The sequence below is a fragment of the Saimiri boliviensis genome, chromosome 1 (assembly GCF_048565385.1).
Source record: "Saimiri boliviensis isolate mSaiBol1 chromosome 1, mSaiBol1.pri, whole genome shotgun sequence".
NCBI lineage: Eukaryota > Metazoa > Chordata > Mammalia > Primates > Cebidae > Saimiri > Saimiri boliviensis.
This window is the reverse complement of record NC_133449.1, coordinates 53,631,341-53,652,422: the sequence shown is the minus strand read 5'-3', so window position 1 is coordinate 53,652,422 and position 21,082 is coordinate 53,631,341. Positions and strand designations below refer to the sequence as shown.

The 21,082-nt window shown below is 37.9% G+C and overlaps 1 protein-coding gene across 11 annotated transcripts in view; it reads left to right on the top strand.

Moving 5' to 3' along the window:
- The window catches only part of DNAH6 (dynein axonemal heavy chain 6), a 352,679-nt gene that overhangs the window by 282,253 nt on the left and 49,344 nt on the right, over positions 1-21,082 (top strand). For all 11 annotated transcript variants that reach the window (XM_074397642.1, XM_039462280.2, XM_074397653.1 and 8 more), the window contains 2 exons: positions 1,471-1,606; positions 5,066-5,235. In XM_074397642.1, coding sequence (XP_074253743.1) covers positions 1,471-1,606; positions 5,066-5,235 — 306 coding nt within the window. The remainder of the gene's footprint in view (positions 1-1,470; positions 1,607-5,065; positions 5,236-21,082) is intronic.

Sequence of the window (21,082 nt, the reverse complement as noted above, 5' to 3'; positions counted from 1 at the left end):
GACCAGAAGAAAACCCAAACACTGATCTCAGCAACTCCTTCAAAGGGGCCCAACTCTGAATGTTTTAGTCTGAGGAGAAATGTATGTCCCCACGAGCACTGTTAAAAACGTCAGGGCAGTCAGCCCACTCTTAGTGGTGCTTAGCAGCTACATGCAGTCAGCAAAAGAAACTACCAAAAAGAGCCCTGAAAAAACTGTGATCATCACAGGGTAACTGTGGCATTCCTAAGGCTGCACGGCTTGAGAAGCAGCATTAGAGGCTTCAAGCTGTGCAGGGGTTGCAGGGAGACTCCTCTAAAATCATCCAGTCAGTTGTTAAACAAATAAGCAAGTAACAATAACAAGCCTTTGGGGAAGAGGTGCATGCTTAGAGTTGCTACAATGCATTACAGGTTGAGTACAGGCCCAGAAGTGTTTCAGATTTTGAGTTTTTTTTCAGTTTTTGGAATATTTCCATTATATTTACTGGTTAAATGATACATGCTACAACATGGATGAACCTCGAAAACACTAAGCTAAGAAGTCCATCACAAAAGCCCACATATTACATAATTTGATTTATATGAAGTGCCCATAATAGGCAAATATATAGAGACAGTAAGTAGTTGAGCAGTTTCTTAGGGTTGAAGGGATGGGATTAATGGGGAGTAAAAGCTAAAGGGTACACAGTATCTTTTTGAGAAATTAAATGTTCTAAATTGTGATGGTAGTTGTACGTTATCTATGAATATGTTAAAATCATTGGGTAATATATTTCAAATGGATGAATTGCTTAGTATGTGAATGGTATCTCAATAAACCTGTTTGTAAACATAGTAAGGAACCTCAGGCAAATATTCAGGAAATTTTAAAGAACTAGTTTCAGTCTTACAGTCACAGCTGTTTCTCTGTCTCTTTTAAAACCGTTTGCCCATATACAAATGCTTCATGGAATATTGCCACATGGCATAATACTTCTCCCAGAAGTTTCTAAGATTATCTAAAATAATTAGACCAACACGTATCACAGCTAGAATAAGGTTGGCATTTGTCTTGCTACTGATACTGTTCCATACTCAGCTTTCTGTATCTCCTAGGAGTGAGAACATCTGGGAATCTGATTTGGAGACTAGTTCTCTAAAGAAAAATTATTCTCTAGAGAAAAATTATTAAGCACAGGAACATCTGGCGAGTGGGGAAAGATTGATGTAGGGTGTTGGAAAACAGGCTGAAAGTGGCAGATTTCGTTGATCAGCTTTGTTTTCTGTAAATGCCAATCTGAAAAGTTTTTAGCAGCTATACTTCTGTGCAAAGGCCCAAAATTAGAATTGATTCAACACCATTGCTATTTCACCATATTGTATTACTTTTCCTAGGAAAATGATTATTTTAACATACTATTAGAGCTTGATTTTTCACTTGGACAAGGTGGAAGTATATTTTGGATTGCCTTTGTGAATAACTATTCATTTTCTTTCTGTCTTCAAATAGGAACGCCCACCTAAGCCTGAAGCTCCCTGGCTGCTTACTGCTACATGGTTTGCATGCTGTGACTTGGAGGAATCATTTCCAGTTTTTCATGGACTTACCCAAAATATATTTTCACATCCTATTTGCATACGCTTAGGTAATGTGACAAAAAGAATCTGCTTGAATCCTAATCTTAATGTCTTCTTTAACCACTTCTGCACTGTCAATAGTTTTCACTAGGAACTTCCGTGATTTCTAAGAAACTGTGAATTACTTGTTTTCACAATTTCTTGAGTTGAATTCTCGGTCTATGACTTTTCAATATTTCATGTTTACTATTTTATATATATGTATATATATACACATACATATATTTTGTGTGTGTATATATATATATATATATATATTTTAGAACATAAATATACATTTGTGTATTGTTTTAGCTGTATCCCATAGGTTTTTTAACTTTTTATTGAAGGATAACATACATCTAGAAAAGTGTGCAAATCAAAATTATGCAATTTGATTAACTATCACAAACTGTGTACATTTATTTATGAGCCATCACCCAGATCAAGAAATAGAACAGTACCAGCAGAGTCCCCTTATTCTCTCTCCCTTCTCTCTTCCTCAAAGGTGACAACTACTCTGAATTATAACATTATATATTAATTTTTCCCTACAAGTTTTAATATATAGCCTTTTCAATTCTAAAACTACACTTTTTAGTTCAAAACCATTTTATGATTTAGGGGGCCATCTTTTTATTGTTTATAATTTAATTGCATTATAGAAATTATACTCATGGTTCTTATGAAATTGACTCTTTGGAATTACATACACTTCCTTTGCAGCCTGGCACATGTTTCATTTATATAAAATATTCCATGCATGTCATTTCTTGAATGCAAGTTTCCATATGTGACCTTTAGTTCAAACATGCTAACCATCCGCAACAAATAACTACAGCTTCCACACTGTCAGTATTAGTAAAGTTAAGAAACTCTAATCTAATTGGACTTACACTGGTCATCTTTATTTTGGGGCATATTTTTCTTGCCTGCTTTTTCCTTACTTCCTTTCCTTTAATCTTTTCTTTTTTCTTTCCTTCCTTCCTTCTTCAGGTGGATCATCCACACTCTTTTCATTTTTTTCTCTACTGATTTGAAATTCTATTTTTATTTTTTGGTAATTACTCTTATACTTCTAATATGAATGTTTATTTAACTAAGTGTACTCAGCAAGGGTGGTGGTTTAAAGGCTACAGGAGCCAGAATTTCTAAGATTCTAATATATTTACTGGATTTCTAAATGAAGACTGGGGGTAAAAACTTTTCAATAAATGCATCAACTTATTGAAAAGTTTCTCCCCTAGTCTTTTGTCCCACCCTAGTAAAAAAAAATTTAATATTATGCACCAGTTAAATGAGACATCTAGAGGTAGAGGTAGAACACAAAAAGAAAAATTCTCATAGGAGAAACCCAGAGCTGGATAGTCAGGGACGGATCCGAAACAGAAAGGGATAGACGGAGCCTCACATACATAAAGGCAAAAGAACAGGGAGGGGGTGGAGGTTGAAAAGCAAAGTAATTATAGGGACAACTCATAATTTTTTTATAAAACGCTCCATGTGTTATCTATGTCCTTGAGACTAAATTTTCAACAATTTAAAAAAACTTTCCTGCTTTTATGTGTTAGATTTCAGGGTTTATTCCAGAAATGCTACAGACTTATGAAGGTTTGTACATGTTTGATAGGATGGCTGGCATTCTAAAAGTGAACTTTAGATCTTTGCAAGTGATGTTTAATATTTAATTCCATTGTCAATCTTACCTTCAGAAACTTCCTAATTGCCTTAATCTTTCATCTTGCATGATTTCTAAGTGTTTCATGTCCTATTAGTTGGGAGTTATCATTTAAAATACACATTATTAGGCCAGGCTCAGTGACTTACGCCTGAAATCCTAGCACTTTGGGAGGCCGAGGCAGGTGGATTACCTCAGCTGAGGAGTTGGAGACCAGCCTAGCCAATATGGTGAAACCCTATCTCTCCTAAAATACAGAAAAGTAGCCTGGTGTGGTGGTACAACACCTGTAATCCCAACTACTCAGGAGGCTGAAGCTGGAGAATTGCTTGAACCCGGGAGGCAGAGGTTGCAGTGAGCCAAGATTGCACCACTGCACTCCTGGCTGGGCAACAGAGTGAGACTCTGTCTCCAAATAAATAAATAAAGCATTATTAGATCCCATCTTATAATGCATATTTTATGCATTATTTTCTCCCATCTCAGCTGGAGTCCTAATGCTTGCACTATAAATAATGAGAACCTCACTGGAAAAGTTGTCCTTTTGCAATACATGCTTCTGCTACCTGGTTTTCAGAATAATGCAAAGACCTTTAACTAAAGAGTAATGTGGTGTGGTGTGCCTTGTGATCTCATGCCTTGTAATTGTCTATATTCCACATGTAAATTAGAAGTCTGCAAAGATGAACACTACCCAAAGGCCACGGTCAGAAGTGTCACCAAATTTTTGTGTCACTAGCTTTCTGATTGCTATGATTAAGCCCCCAGAGGAGAGCCCCTGCAGACAAGCTAGAGAAAGTTGTTTTCTAGCCTGAAATGCAAGCCAACAATTGTGCCTAATGGCCAACCCAAGAAATCTGTCTCCTCACTGGAGAACGCATTAGTTATTTTGGCTTTCTGAAAGGTTTATACCACATGCACTCTGTACCTACAGAAATTTCAGTGCTAATTCTTAGTACATAGTATAACCATTGTAAAAGCTACTATGATTTTAATCTTCATATAAGATACAAATCCATTTCTTATACATACTCTATAGCCAGGGAGCAGGGGATGATATATTGTTTATTAGGGTATAATGTAAATATGTCAATATATTCAGCTATTATTTATATTGTTCAAATTACATATGCCAGAATTTTCAGTTTACTTCATTTGTCATAGACTGATGTTACTTTTTTTCTTGCCTTTTCTTCTACCTCCAACAGTGACTATTTGACATATCTTTATGCTATTTTCTGACACACGAGGGTTCATTTTTTTATGGATTTGTTATTTTAATTAATATAAGAACCTACTTTGTCCCATTTAATTATATTTGCTTTGAATTCTAGTTAACCCAATATTAACTCTCATCACTTGAATCTTTTCACTCACATTTGCTTAAGTATCTCTATGCATCCTTTTTATTTTTAACCTTTCTATTATTTTGTTTTGTTTTCGTTTTTTGTAAGTGGTTTGCTGCTGTTTTCTGATTACATTTTAAATTATTTACTTTTTTATTAGGTTGGGTAGCAGGGGAGACTGATGTATTTAGAGTATGCTTGTGGTTAAAACTGATAGTAAATATAGAGATATTGTTTTTTTTTTTTTATTGCATTTTAGGTTTCGGGGTATCTGTAAAGAACATGCAAGAGTGTTGCATAGGTATACACGTGGCAGTGTGATTTGCTGCCTTCCTCCCCCTCACCTATATCTGACATTTCCCCCCATGCCATCTCCCCACAACTCCCCTTAAATTACCAAACATAATTTAATTTCAAAGTCAAAACAAATCTAATTAAATTATCCTTTTAAATTGTATTTCTAGGATCTTTTGAGATCTATATTAACCCACAGGAATGGGAAGGCTATTATAAAATGAAACATGAAGAGAAGCACATGAGACAGGAAAAGGAGGCCGCACACCAGGATCCTTGGAGTGCAGGACTGAGTTCTTTCCATAAGCTAATTCTTATTAAATGTTGTAAAGAAGAAAAGGTAGGACCTTTTTTTAAATTGAAGGACTATGTTACAATTATTTCTACTAAAGCTCACTAGCCAGTTACGATTTATAAATTTATTTGAGAGTAACAATGGCCAAGTTCAAGAGATGACTCAAAAAAATGAAACACGGTTCTTTGTTACTGGAACATAATGTTTTATATAGAGAATTAAAAAGGAGAGCCAGCCAGGGCCATGGTTATTCTTTCCCTGGTGCGTGCCATTAGAGTACCATGCTCTCTGCTGGAGGGATAGGGTCTGTTGGGAAGCTTTATAAGTGAAATAATGGGCCTTTCAGATCTTGACAACAACGAAGAGGAGACTTTGAAGAACACGAAGCCATAGTTAGCAGGACCTGTTTGAAGACAAATTGTGGCAGCCTGAATTAAGACAGAGTAGTAGATTAGAGAGATGAAGGGGAGCATGGAGATGAGGCAATTGATGTGGCTCCCAGTTTCTGTTTGCATGCCAAAGGGGATAGTTGTGCCAACAACTAAGCAAATGTGAAAGGAGTAATATGTGAGAGAAAGATGCTGTTGATTCTACAGCTATCAGAGTGGATAGCAGTCTAGAAGTCAGCTCATATGGAAGTAGGAAACTGTAGAGAGATAAGTGAATTAGAAATAGAGATTCAGGAATCAGCATTCAGTTGGAAAGTAAAACTCAGAGTTGTTAGAATCATAGAGGAATAAAACAGAATAGAATAAGAGAAAAGATGGGCAAACAATGAAGCTCTGATTACCACCAACTTTTAAAAGACAGAGAGAAAGGATAAGGAGTCCATGAGAAGGAATAGCAGAGGGTCAGGAAAAATGTTAGTAGAAAAAAAGAGTCATGGAAACCAAGGAGGTACAAGTTTCAACACAGCACAAGTTATCAACAGAATGAATCCAGCATTCAGGACATTTCCAGTTTCTACGTATTTAGATATCATTCCTAATTTTGTTGTTAATAAGGGAATAATATTATCTGCTAAGGATCTGAGTGGTGAATTTCAGGAAACATTAGATAAAAATGGAGGTTGTTTCTTTTGGAAAAGAAAGAAAGAACTAACTGGAAAAGATGACAGCATACTTGGGAGGTATTGAGGCTATGTTGTAGGATTTTTCTGCAATCTCTGTGTGTTACTCTGCTTTGCATTGCTATAAAGGAATGCCTGAGGCTGGGTAATTTATGAAGAAAGGAGTTTTATTTGGCTCACAGTTCTGCAGGCTGTACAGGCAATACCCGCATCTTCTTGGCTTCTGGTGAGGCTTCAGGAAGCTTTTACATATGGTGAAAGGGAGAGGAGGCACATCATATGGTGAGAGAGGAAGCAAGAAAGAGGGGAACAAGGCACCAAACTGTTTTAAATGTCTATCCTTTGTAGAGCTACTAAAGCAAGAATTCACTCATTTCTATGGAGAGGGCACCAAGCAATTTATGAGGGCTACACCTCCATGACCCAAAACACTTCCCACTAGGCCCTACCTTCAATATTGGGGATCACATTTCAGCATGAGATTTGGAGGTGAGAAACATCCAAACTGTATTATTCCACTCCTGGTCCCCCAAATCTCATGTCCTTCTCATATTGCAAAATACAATCATGCCTTCCTAACAATCCTCCAAAGTCTTAACTCATCCCAATGCTAACTCAAAGTTTCAAAGTCCAAAGTCTCATCCGAAACTGAGACTCAAGGCAAGTTCCTTCCACGTATGAACCCATGAGATCAAAAACAAGTTATTTACTTCTAAGATACAGTGGTGGTTTGGGCATTGGGTAAACATTCCTATTCTAAAAGGAATAAATCAGCCAAAAGGAAAGGGCAACAGGCCCCGTGCAAGTCTGAAACTCAATAGGGAAGACACTAAATCTTAAAGCTCCAGAATAATCCTTCACACCATGTCCTGCATCCTGAGCACTCTGGTGCAAGGTGTGTGCTCCCAAGGCCTTAGAAGCCCTGTCCCCATGGCTTTTTGGGGAGCTGTCCATGTTGACTGCCCTACTGGGTTGTAATTGAATGCCTGTGGCTTACCCAGACTGAGGATGCACACTGCCATATCTCTACCGTTCTCACAGCTCCACTAGTCAGCACCCCTGTGGGGACTCTAACCCCTTGGCACTAGTAGGATCTCTCTGTGGGTGTTCCACCCCTGCACAGGCTTCTGCCTGGGCACCCTGGCTTTCCAATACATCTGAAATCTAGGTGGAAGATGCCAAGCCTCCCTCACTCTTGTATTCTGCACAGCTATAGACTTAACATCACATGGAAGCCACCAAGGCTTATGGATTGTGCCCTCCAGGGTAGCAGCCCAAGCTGTACCTGGAGTCCTCTGAGCTAAGGGTAGAGCTGGAGCTATTGGAATTTGGGGAGCAGCTTCCATAAAGGGCTCAGGGCAGCAACGCCCAAGGATTATCTACTGAAACCATTCTTGCCTCCTAGGCCTCTGGACCTGCAATGGAAAGGACTGCCTGGAAGATTTCTGAAATGCCTTTGAAGTCTTTTTCCCCTTGCCTTGAGTAGTAGCACTTGGCTCCCATTTAGTCATGCTAGTCTCTCTAGCAAGCGGTTGTTCTGCAGGCCTCTTAGAATCCTTTCCTGAAAATGCTGTTTCCTTCTCTACCACATCAGCAGGCTACAAATTTTCCAAATTTTTACCCTCAGTTTCCCTTTTAGCTGTAAGTCCCAAATTTAAGTCACTCCTTTGCTTCCATATCTGATTGTAGGCTGTTAGAAGGAGCTATGACACTTCTTGACCACTTTGTGGTGAAAAAATTAGATGATGAAAAAATTTGAAATTTCTTCTACCAGATAACCTAGGTCATCACTCTTAAGTTCAACCTTCCACAAATCCCTATTGCATGGACACAATACAGCCAAGTCCTTTGCTAAGGCATAACAAAGGTGACAGCTGTTCCAGTTCCCAACTTCATCAGCCTGGCTTTCACTGTTCATATTTCTATCAGCATGTGGTCACAACTTAGCCAGTCTCTAAGACGTTCCAAACTTTCCCTCATCTTCCTGTCTTCTGAGCTCTCCAAATTCTTCCAGTCCTTTCTCATTACTCAGTTCCAAAGCTGCTTCCACATTTTCTAGTAGCTTTATAGCAGTGCCCCACTCCTCAGTACCAATTTTTTGTATTGTTCCATTTTGCGTTGCTATAAAGAAATACCTGAGGCTGGATAATTTATAAATAAAGGAAGTTCATTGGGCTCACAGTTCTGCAAGCTGTACAAGTATGACACCAGCATCTTCTTGGCTTCCACTGTGGCCTCAGGAAGCTTTTACATATTGGTGGAAGGCAAAGGGGGAGCAGACATGTTACATGGCATGAGAGAGAGCAAGAAAGAGGGGAGAGAGGCACCCCCAGATTCTTTTAAACAACTAGCTCTTTTATAAACTAGTAGAGTGAGAACTCACTCATTTTTGTGGGAAGAGCACCAGGCATTCATGAGAGATCCACATTCATGACCCAAACACCTCCAAACAGGCCCCACCTCCAATATTGGGAATCACATTTCAACATGAGATTTGGAGGGCCAAACAAACATTCAAGCTATGTCACTCTGTAGGAACATAGAAGATAAGTTATGTGGTTGACCTTAAACACAGGTTATTGTAATAAAAGAATAGAGAATGCAAGACCACTGAGCGTGTTGGTAAAAGTAGTTATAGGAAAGTAAGAGATATGGAAAGGGCTTATAGACTGGGAGAAAAGGAACAACCAGTAGATGGAAATTTCTTTGAGAAATAATGTAGTTATACTAGGGTTGTAGCACAGCTGAAAGGATGGGAGAGGTTATAATCAAAACTGAGCTTAAAATGTCTAATGGGAGCAGTTCTAAGTGATGACAATAGTCTGAGGTTGACCATGGGTATGGGTGACTGTGAAAGAGATAAGAGGATGTGCACTGGAGTTAGAGGCCAAGGAACTGCAAGGTTAGGCTGTTGGATCTCCACTCGAACCCTAAACCTGAGTTGTGTCAGCTCAGATGGTGGCAGGACAATGCCTGGGATGCAGTGGATAAATCAGTAACACTTTGTTCAATGGAACAGATGTAAAATAGATAGGAAGGCTGGCTATGATCCAGTGGAAAGTCTCTGGTGAATATGGACAATCGCTACCAGGTCGGATGGTGAAAAAAGGAGAGGATGACTAGATATCATGAGTCCAAAAAAAAAGGAGTTTTTCAAAATAAAGTCATTGAAGTTAGACAATTATAGACTATGAAAAATTCTGCAAGACATGCAATCTGATTTCTTCAACACATTTTGTTTGTTTTTCAAAGGTAAATAGGAGATGGAGAATGAAGTTTATAGATTAGAAGAGACTTAGGAGACAAGATGATCTCTATGTATAAGCTTTATTAGATCCTAACTTAACATCCCAAATATACATAATAACATACTGTTAAATATACACAATAACATACTATTATTTAAACATACACACACTCATATACAGTTATAATTTAGAAAAATGTGAATTATTTGATAATATTAAGGAATTATTGCTACTTTTCTAGATGTAATCGTGGTACTGTGGTTATGCTTTTTATTTTTTATTTTTTATTATTATTATTTTTTTTGAGATGAGGTCTCTCTCTCTTGCTGATCTTCACTCACTGTAACCTCCACCTACCAGGCTCAAGGAATCCTCCCACTTTAGCCTCCCAAGTAGCTGGGACCACAGGCATGCACCAGCACACCTGGCTAATTTTGTATTTTTTGTAAAAATGGGGTTTCACCGTGTTGCCCAGGCCAATCTCAAACTCCTAAGCTCAGGCATTCCTCCCACCTCAGCCTCCCAAAGTGCTGGGATTGCAGGCATGAGCCATCATACCCGGCCTATTCCCTCATTTTATATGTACCTGAAATTTTCCATAGTAAAAAAATATTTTGACTCTTAGTCACATTCTTGAACACCTAAACTCTCGTGCAACATGTCCTAGGATATCTGTCGACATGTGACCAAAGCTACAAACAGTAGACACTGTCATACCAAGCTCACAGAGGTTTAATTGAAAATTCTTATCAAGGCCTTCAACCAAAAACCTTACCCAGTTGTGATACCAAACAGCTGGTAGCATATATTCACAAATCAACATCCATCAGAACCCAAATTAAGTTTCAGAAATGAAGAGCTACACACCCATTCCAGAGAAGACAAGAACCTGGATGAGCCAAGACCAAGAACAGGATCACCCTGAAGAAAAGATTGAAGTATGACAGTGTTGTCCCAGCTATACCTCCTCCCAATTAGAGCCCTCATCAAGGCATTTAGGAACAATCCTTACTCTGCTATTGATGCCAAAGAATAATTTTCTAAAGAAATTGGGGTTCAAGAGTGAAGAATCCAAATTTCATTTCAAAACTGAAGTTCTAGATTCCCTGACTAGAGAAAAAGAGTATGTAAGGAAGCCTTAGAACTAAGACAAGACCACAATCAAGACCTCTGTGATGAGAGAGTTCACAGTAATCAAACAGGTCTGTTCACAGTCGAAGCCTCTTGGGCATCCAGTGCTGCTATACAGTAGATTCAACTGCTCTATTGAGAGAAAGAGGATATTCCAGCAAAGTGGCTTCTGTGGGAAACTATAGTTTTACACAAAAAGCAGGCCTTCTTCATAAATAGCATGTTTAGACATGAAGATAACATTTCATTTCAAAAAACTCTTAGTAAGCCATGTGATACAGGATCATTAGAACTATAACAGGAAATAGAATGCTTGTCATCCCAACAATTCTTTCTTTGGTATCATTATTATCAGTCTCTCAGGAAAAGATTATTGGGACTTTGAACTAGAAAGAGAAAAAAACTACCATAATTCAGAGATGAATAAAGCTTGCTTGATAGAGGATAATTCATCACCACAAAACAAAGCTAAGACAAGTTCTCTACAGCAGTGTTCTCAAATGTTGGTGTACATCAGAATCATTTGGGGTCTTGTTAAAACATATTCCTGGGGCCCATCCCCCAGTTTCTGATTCAGTAGGTCTGGGCTAAAGACCAAGAACCCTCATTTCTAACAAGTTACCAGGTGATGCTAATGCTGCTGATTTTGCAAACGTACTTGAGAACCACTGTTTTAAGGTGATTAAATATACATAAACCGTTTTCAAAGCTATCAGAGAGATGAGGTCATACACCGTTGCCTGCAGCATCTTGGTTTCTAAGGCTAAATCCACTAGGAATTGAAATGTTTGCAGGACTGGTGTTGCAATCCAGGCTTCCTCGACCTCAGAAAGAAGACAGTTTCTTTCACAGCTAGTTTTCTGTCTGTTAAAAATCATAGAGTAACCAGAATTATGATGAATCTCACTTAGAGCAACAATTGCAAGCTTTTCCAAGTTGGGTAAACCCCAGAAGTATGAATGCAATGTGAAGTCCTTATTGTTAATTCTGCCATGTGCTGACTATTTAAGCAGAATATCCCATGGAAGAAAATTCCCCACAAGAGTTTCATTGCTGCTTGGCACAGCTGCTTGCTAAGTAAGAAAGATCTCCGCGTCGTACAGATTAAGCAAGAGTTATTTGAAAATGTTAAAAATGCCACTTTAGCTGCCACAGACGTATTCTCTGATCATGTGTAGTAACAAAAATTTTGACGACTTTATTGAGGGATAATTTGCTCTTTATACAGTTCACCCATTTAAGATTGTCACTTCAGTGGCATTTTGTATCTTCACAGAGTTGTGCGACCATCACCAAATCAATTTAGAACATTTTAATTACCCCAAAAAGAAATGCCATACCCATAGCCATCATCCCCCAGTGTCATCATCACCAACACTAATCTACTCCTGTCTCTGTAGATTTGCCTATTCTGGTCTTTTGTGTCTGTCCTTTCATTTAACATAATATTTTAAAGATTTCGCCTATGTTGTATCATGTGTTGGTACTTCATTCTCTTTTATTGCAAATAATATACTATTGCATGGATATGCCACATTTTATGTATTCATTCTCAGTTGATGAACATTTGTGTTGTTTCCACTTTCTGACTGTTATGGATAATGCTGCCAAAAACATTTGTGTACAAGTTGTTGTGTGGACATGTGTTTTAATTTCTCTTGTATATATACTTAGTGAAATTGCTGAATTATATGGTACGTTTAACTTTTTGATGAACTGCCAGACTGTTTTCCTAAAAGGCTGTATCATTTTACATTCCCACCATCAGTGTATGAGGGTTCCTATTTCTCCACACTGTCACAACATTGATTATTATTGTTTTTATTATAGACATCCTAGTGGGTCTGAGATGGCACCTTATGGCTTTGATTTGCATTTCCCTAATGATAATGAACACATTTTCTTATGCTTCTTGGCTATTTGTAGAACTGTCTATGCAGATTCTTTATCATTTTAAACTGGATTATTTATCATTTTATCATGCAGTTGTAAGAGTTTTTTTTTTTTAATATCCTAGCTACAAGTTTCCTATCAGATATATGATTTGCCAAGAATGTTCTCCCATCCTATATCTTTTCGCTTTCTCGGTAGTGTCCTTTTGAAACACAAAAGCTTTTAATTTTGATGATGTTCAGTTTATCTATTTTTGTTTTTTCTGTTGCTTGTGCTTTTGGTGTCACAACTAAGAAACCATTGCCTAATCCAAGGTCACAAACATTTACTCCTGTGTTTTCTTCTAAGAATTTACCCAGCACTTTAGGTGACTGAGGCGGGCGGATCACCTGAAGTCAGAAGTTCAAGACCAGCCTGACCAATATACAGAAACCCCATCTCTACTAAAAATACAAAATTCGCTGGGTGTGATGGCACATGCCTGTAATCCCAGCTACTCAGGAGGCTGAGGCAGGAGAATCGCTTGAACCCAGGAGGTGGAAGTTGCAGTGAACTGAGATCTCACCATTGCATTCCAGCCTGAGCAACAAGAGCAAGACTCTGTCTAAATAAATAAATAAATTTATTTATTTATTTTTTTTAAAAAAGAATTTACATAGTTTTGGCTCTTGCATTTAGGCCTTTGATATATTTTGAGTTTATTTATTTATTTATTTTTGAGATGGAGTCTCACTCTGTCTCCAGGCCAGAGTGCGGTGGCACAATCTTGGCTCACTGCAACCTCTGCCTCCTGAGTTCAAGCAATTCTCTTTCCTCAGCCTCCTGAGTAGCTAGGACTACAGATGCGTACCACCATGCCCAACTAATTTTTGTATTTTTAGTAGAGACAGGGTTTCACCATGCTGGCCAGGATGGTCTTGATCTCTTGACCTCGTGATTCACCTGCCTTGGCTTCCCAAAGTGCTGGGATTACAGATGTGAGCCACCACACCCGGCCCTGAATTAATTTTTGTATATAGTTTGAAGAATTAGTCCAACTTTATTCTTTTCCATGTGGCTACCAGTTGTCACATCATCATTTGTTGAAAGACTATTCCATATCCATTGAATGATTCTGGCAGCCTTGCTGAAAATCAGTTGACTACATTTGTGCTTTATTATTTTTGCTTAGAATTGACTTGGATATCGGGTTAATGTTAGCTTGATAGGGATAGCATTGAATCTATAAATTACTTTGGGAAGTATACCATTTGACCCAGCAATCCCATTACTGGATATATACCCAAACGATTATAAATCAATCTATTATAAACACACATGCACATGTATGTTCATTGCAACACTGTTTGCAATAGCAAAGACTTAGAACCAACCCAAATGCTCATCAAAGATAGACCAGATAAAGAAAATGTGGCACGTATATACCATGGAATATTATGCAGTCATAAAAAAGGATGAGTTCATGTCCTTTGCAGGGACATGGATGAAGCTAGAAACCATCATTCTCAGCAAACTGATAAAAGAACAGAAAACCAAACACTGCATGTTCTCACTCCTAAGTGGGTGTTGAACAATGAAAACACAGGAACACAGGGAGGGGAACATCACACACTGGGATCTGTTGGGGTTTGGGGGGCTAGGGGAGGGATAGCAAGGGATGGGGAGATTGTGGGGGGGATAACATTAGGAGAAATACCTAATGTAGGTGATGAGAGGATGGAGGTAGCAAACCACCATGGCATGTGTATACCTATGTAACAATCCTGCAAGATCTGTACATGTACCCCAGAACTTAAAGTAAAATAAATAAAATAAAAAAGAATGGCATTGAACCTGTAGATTAGTTTGGGAAATATTAACATCTTAACAACATTAAGTCATCTGATCTATAAACACGTGGTGTTTTTCCATTTATTTGGACCTTCTTTAACTTTATCCAACAATATTTCATAGTTCTCGGCCGGGCGCGGTGGCTCAAGCCTGTAATCCCAGCACTTTGGGAGGCCGAGGCGGGTGGATCACAAGGTCGAGAGATCGAGACCAACCTGGTCAACATGGTGAAACCCTGTCTCTACTAAAAATACAAAAAATTAGCTGGGCATGGTGGCGCGTGCCTGTAATCCCAGCTACTCAGGAGGCTTAGGCAGGAGAATTGCCTGAGCCCAGGAGGCGGAGGTTGCGGTGAGCCGAGATCGCGCCATTGCACTCCCCAGCCTGAGTAACAAGAGCGAAACTCCGTCTCAAAAAAAAAATAATAATAATAATAATAATATTTCATAGTTCTCAGAGAAGAAATTTTATATACAAATTTATTTATTATATGCAAATTTATTCTTTTGTTAAATTTATTTTTAGGTAATCTATTCTTTCTGATACTGTAAATTGCTTTCTTAATTTTTGCTGTGATTTAAATATGTTCCCCAAAGTTCATTTGTTAGAAACCTAATCCCTAATACAGCAGTGTTAAGCAGTGATTAGATCATGAGGACTCTGAGCTCATGAATGGCTTAATGTCATTCATTGTCATGTGAGTGGGTTAGTTATCACAAGAGTGGGCTTATTATAAAAGCAAGTCTGGGCCTCTCTTGCTCTCTCGCTCTCTCTTGCTTTTCTGCCCTCTACCATGGGATGAGGCAGTATAGAGGCTCTTGTCAGATGCCTTATCATGCTCCTGGACTTCCAGCCTCCAGAACCATAAGCCTAATAGATTTATGTTCTTTATAAATTACCCAGCCTCGAGTATTCTATTATAGCAGCACAAAACAGACTAAAACAATTTTCTCATTTCCCATTACTACTGTATACAAATACAGTTGATTTTTGTACATTTTTGTATTCTTCAGCCTTGCCAAACTTGTTTATTAGTTTTAATAGATTTTGAGTGAGTTCCCTAGTGTTTTCTATATACAAAATCATGTCATCTTCAAATAGAGATAAATTTACTTCTTATTTTCCAATTTAGATGCTTTTATTTTTCTTGCTTAATTGCCCTGGATAGGACCTACAACACAATGTTGAATAGTTGTTATAAGAGCAGATCGTTTCCTTGTTCCTGATCTTAGAAGAAAAGCATTCAGTCTTTCATCATTAAGTATGATGTTAGCTGTCAGATTTTCATAGATATCTGATATGATTTGGCTACGTCCCCACCCAAATGTCGCCTTGAATTCTCATGTGTTGTGGAAGGGACCCAGTGGGAGGCAATTGAATCATGGGAGCAAGGATTTCCCATGCTATTCTCATGATAGTGAATAAGTCTCATAAGATCTGATGGTTTTAAAAAGAGGAGTTCCCCTGCACAAGCATTCTCTTTTTGCCTGATGCCATCCACGTAAGACGTAACTTGTTCCCCCTTGCCTTTTACCATGATTGTGAGGCTTCCCCAGCCACATGGAACTGAAAGTCCTATTAAACCTTTTTCTTTTGTAAATTGCCCAGTCTCAGGTATGTGTTTCTTATCAAATTGAGGAAGTTCTCTTCTATATTCCTAGTATGTGGAGTGTTTTTCCTCAAGAATTTTTAAGTCACTATTTGGATCAAGTGAAGGAAGACATAGAACATAGAAAAATTAAATAAACGTGAAAGGCTAATATTGAACTTGAGGAAAAAAGTTTATTTTGATGGATTTTTGCTGACAATAGTGCTTCCAGCGTATGCAGTAATTATTACCAATTTAAACTTTGAGTCATTGTAATTCTCATAACCAGTTTAATGACCTATCCATTAGCCTTCTACAAAGAAAAATATACCTCCTTATTCCACTTAACATTCTCTTATTTTTTCTGTAGGTCTCAAGAACTTGAGTATGATGCTAAGAAGTGTAATGACAAGGGTTCTGTTATAGTTCACAATTTCAGCAGGTCACCCAGGGTCCTGATAGGCCACCTAATACACTATAGCTTTAATAAGACCTGTTACTAATGAAGGATGAGGAGGGAATCTTTATTCCCATATGTTTAAACTTATCTTGTCGTCACAAAGAAAACACAGAACCATGCCCTTCCTCTGGGGAGAGAATCCCCAGTCACAAACCGTCTTTCAGTGGTGAATTTATGCACTCACCCATCAATACCTTCAAAAAAGTATTCCTCTGAAACCAGGAATTGCCTATGGAAATGCCGATGGATTCTGATGGAAAGGATAAACTGAAAAATGCTCTAAGGGCTTCAGCTAGAGACTGTGTGAAGGATCAGGCAGCAAAGCTACCAAAAAAAAAAAAAGAAAGAAAGAAAAAGGAAAAAAAAAGATTTTTAAGCAAAACAAAATAGAGTCACATATATCATAATGGGAAATTCAATTTTATAAAAAAGAGAGAGGAGCTCCCAGAAACGGACTTGGTGATAAAGAGGGAAGAGATTGAACATTCTCTGATCCTGCAATCCAAACATAAGATTTTGCAGAGGATGATCTTTAAGAAATACCTGGCTTATAGATTATGTACCTAGACCTTATAGATTTTGAGAAATCCAAGCCATTTCCACAGCAAATTCTTGCCATTACTGCCATCAATATCTCCATGAAAATAGAACAGCAAAATATCCGAAAGAGTCACAGAGAGAAGTTGATCAGTTCCACTCATGTGATATGAAGAAGCCCTTGAGGACCAAGCAGGTCAGTGTCACTATCCAGGACTCTACAGCAGCACAGTACAGGGGAGCACAGAGAGAAAGACCTCAGCATAACTACAGAGTTAGCCCACTGCAAGTCCACTGCAGGATGACAAGATGTTCTTGGGTAGAGTGGGAACTGATAAGGACTCTGAAAGTCAGGAAATTTATATACAGAGTACACAAAAGCTAAAGCTGAAGAATGGATCAAAAATGTCAAGCCAGGAAATCTTCCATACTCCCACCGTCTCAGCATGTTGTCAGTCATAAGAAAACACTCTCTATTCAGGCCATTATGCCAGTGATGGTTTCAACATCAGGAAGCAGGCCTGGTTCATTTATACTGACTAGAATAACTAAAATCAAAGAAGTGAGTGACTAAGATAGGAGTTATTATGTTATCTTTTGTATGAACAAGATCTTTAATGAATGATTGTAAATAGCAGAGAACTCTAAACCACTTAGTATGAAAGTGGGGAGGACCATTTAGCAGTGATAGTGAGATACACACTCCTAGGGTGGCATGCATACATAATTCACTTCTACCGTAAAGCCCCTTTTTCCACCTGAGAATCATTCATCTTCCACTCTCCTAGAGAGACAGCTAGCTCTAGGACAAATCAAAGAATGGGAAACTGTGCCAATTCTGCAGGGGTCCTCTGCTCCATAGCTTTAACTGATCTCCTTTCTGTATTCTGTGTACTTAACCATGTTCTTGGATATATGTATTGGGTGAATAGCAACCAATGAGGGTGTGTTTTATGCACATTTATTTTCTGCATATTTAAAATGTTTTATAAAGAAAATTAGTTCACACACATGAGAAATTGCACGTTACATAAGCTTGTAACAAACCAATAGCTTGTGATAAAGCCACTGAAAACCAAAATCACTCTGTAATATTAATGATAGTTTGTCCTGTTTGCAAGAAAAATATTTCTCCAACTTTTTAAGTTCAAAACCATTTAATGAGTTTGTTACCATTTTGGTATTTACACAGCAACCCCAAGAAATAAATCATTGGTGCTTTGTATATTGTAATTCATTGTAAACTCTCAGATCACTTTTTAGCAAAGTAAAAAGCAAATAGTTTGTATAATCAAAACCTTTTGAAATAAAAACAATAAAATTGTTCCAAAAATAGAGGAGGGAATTCTCCCTAACACATTCTATGAAGCCAGTATCATCCTGATACCAAAATCAGACAAGGACACAACAAAAAAAGAACACTACAGACCAATATCCCTGATAAATATAGACTCAAAAGTCCCCAACAAAATACTAGCAAACTTAATTCAATGGCACATCAAAAAGGTAATACAATATAAAGATAATATCAAAAAGATAGTATCAAGTGGGTTTTATCTAGGGATGCAAAGATGGTTTAACATATGTAAATCAATAAATGTGATACATCACATAAACAGATTTAAGGACAAAAATCATATGATCATCTCAATAGACTCAGAAAAAGTTTTGGAAAAATTCAGCAGTCCTTCACGATAAAAACCCTCAACAAACTAGGCATAGAAGGAACATACCTTAAAATAACAAAACCCATATAAGATAACCTCACAGCCAACATTATACTGAATGAGGAAAAGTTGAAAACATTTCCTCAAAAACCTGGAACAAGAAAAGGGTGCCCATTTTTATCACTTCTCTTCAACATAGTACTGGCGTACTAGCCAGAGCAATCAGGCCAGAGAAAGAAGTAAAAGTTATACAATTTGGAAAAGATGAAGTCAAATTATTCCTGTTTATTGATGATATGGTATGGTATATCTAAAAAATACAATTAAAATCTCCACCAAAAAAACTCTTAAATTTGATAAATGAATTTAGAAAGTTGCAGAATACAGAATCCACATACAAAAATCAGTAGCATTTCTACATACTGATAATGATCTAGCTGAGAATGGAACTAAGAAGGCAAACCAATTTATAATAGCTACAAAGAAAAAAAAACATACAGTACCTGGAAGAGTGCAGTGGCTCACACCTATAATCCTAGCACTTTGGGAGAACAAGACAGGTGGATTGCCTGAGCTCAGGAATTCGAGACAAGCTTGGGCAACATGGTGAAACCCCGTCTCTACTAAAAATACAAAAAATTAACTGGGCATGGTGGTGCATTCCTGTAATCCCAGCTACTCAGGAGGCTGAAGCTGGAGAACTGCTTGAACCCAAGAGGTGGAGGTTGCAGTGACCCAAGATCATCCCACTGCACTCCAGCCTGGATAACAGAGCAAGACTCTGTCTAAAAAAAAAAAAAAAAGAAAAAGAAAAATTCAGTCCCTAGGAATATATTTAACCAAGGAATTGAAAGATCTCTACAAGAAAACTACAAAACACTGAAGAAAGAAATTGTGGATAACACAAATAAATGGAAAAACATCCCATGCCCATGGATAAGAAGAATTAATATCAATAAAATGACCATACTGTCCAAAGCAATCTACAGATGCCATGCAAACCCTATAGAATATCAACATCATTTTTCACAGAATTAGAAAAATCAATCCTAAAATTATATATAACAAAAAAAGAACTCAAGTAGCCAATGCAATAACTAAGCAAAAAGAACAAAGCTGGAAGCATCTTAAATTATATTAGAAGGCTATAGTAACCAAAATAGCATGGCACTGTTACAGAATTAGGCACATAGATCAATGAAACAGAATAGAAAACCCAGAAATAAAGCCACATATTTGCAGCTACCTGATCTTTGGCAAAGTCAACAAGAACATACAATGGGGAAAAGATACCTTTTTCAGTAAATGGTGGTAGGAAAATTGGATTGCCACATGCAGAAGAATGAAACTGGACCCCTACCTCTCACCATATACAAAAACCAACTAAGGAAGATTTAAAGACTTAAAAATAAGACCTGAGGCCAGGCACAGTGGCTCACACCTATAATCCCAGAACTTTGGGAGGCTGAAGTGGGTAGATTACAAGGTCAAGAGTTCAAGGCCAGCCTGACCAACATGGAGAAACCCTGTCTCTACTAAAAATACAAAATTAGCTGGGCATGGTGGCGCATGCCTGTAATTCCAGCTACTCGGGAGGCTGAGGCAGGAGAATTGCTTGAACCTGGGAGGCGGAGGTTGTGGTGAGCCAAGATCATGCCATTGTACTCCAACCTGGGCAACAAGAGCAAAACTCCATCTCAAAAATAATAATAATAATAAGGTAAACAGAACTGTCATTTCATCCAGCAACCTCACTTCTAGCTATCTACCCAAAGGAAAGGAATCATTATATAAAAAAGATAATTGCACTCATATGTTTATCACAACACTGTTCACAGTAGCAAAGATATGGAATTGACTTACATGTCTATCAATGGATGATTGGATAAAGAAAGTGGTATATATACACAATGGAATACTATATTCAACCATAAAAAAAGATAAAGTCATGTCTTTTGCAGCAACATAGATGGAACTGGAGGCCACTATCTTAATTGAAACAAGACACAGAAAAGCAAATACCACATGTTCTCACTCATAAGAGAGAGCTAAATATTATGTACACATGAATGTAGATAAACGAATGATAGACAATGGAGACTCAGGGGTGAGGAGGTAGGAAGGGGATGGATGATGAAAAATTACCTAATGGGCACAGTGTACATTATTCAGGTGACAGAAACCCTAACAGCCCTGACTCAACCACTAATGGAGTCTACGCATGTTACAAAATTACACTTTCACCCCATAAATTTACACACAAAAAGAGTGTCTGAAACAAAATATAAAGAAACTGATGTTGGAAAGGCTAAATGAATTATATTTAGCCACACAGTGACACAATTAGAATTAGAACTAAGCCCCAAATGTGATGGCCCTCTTGCATGGCTGTTCCTTCTAGACTCTGACACCTTTATAGTTAGTACCATAATACATCCCCACTTAAAGGAACAGGCATGTCAACACTGT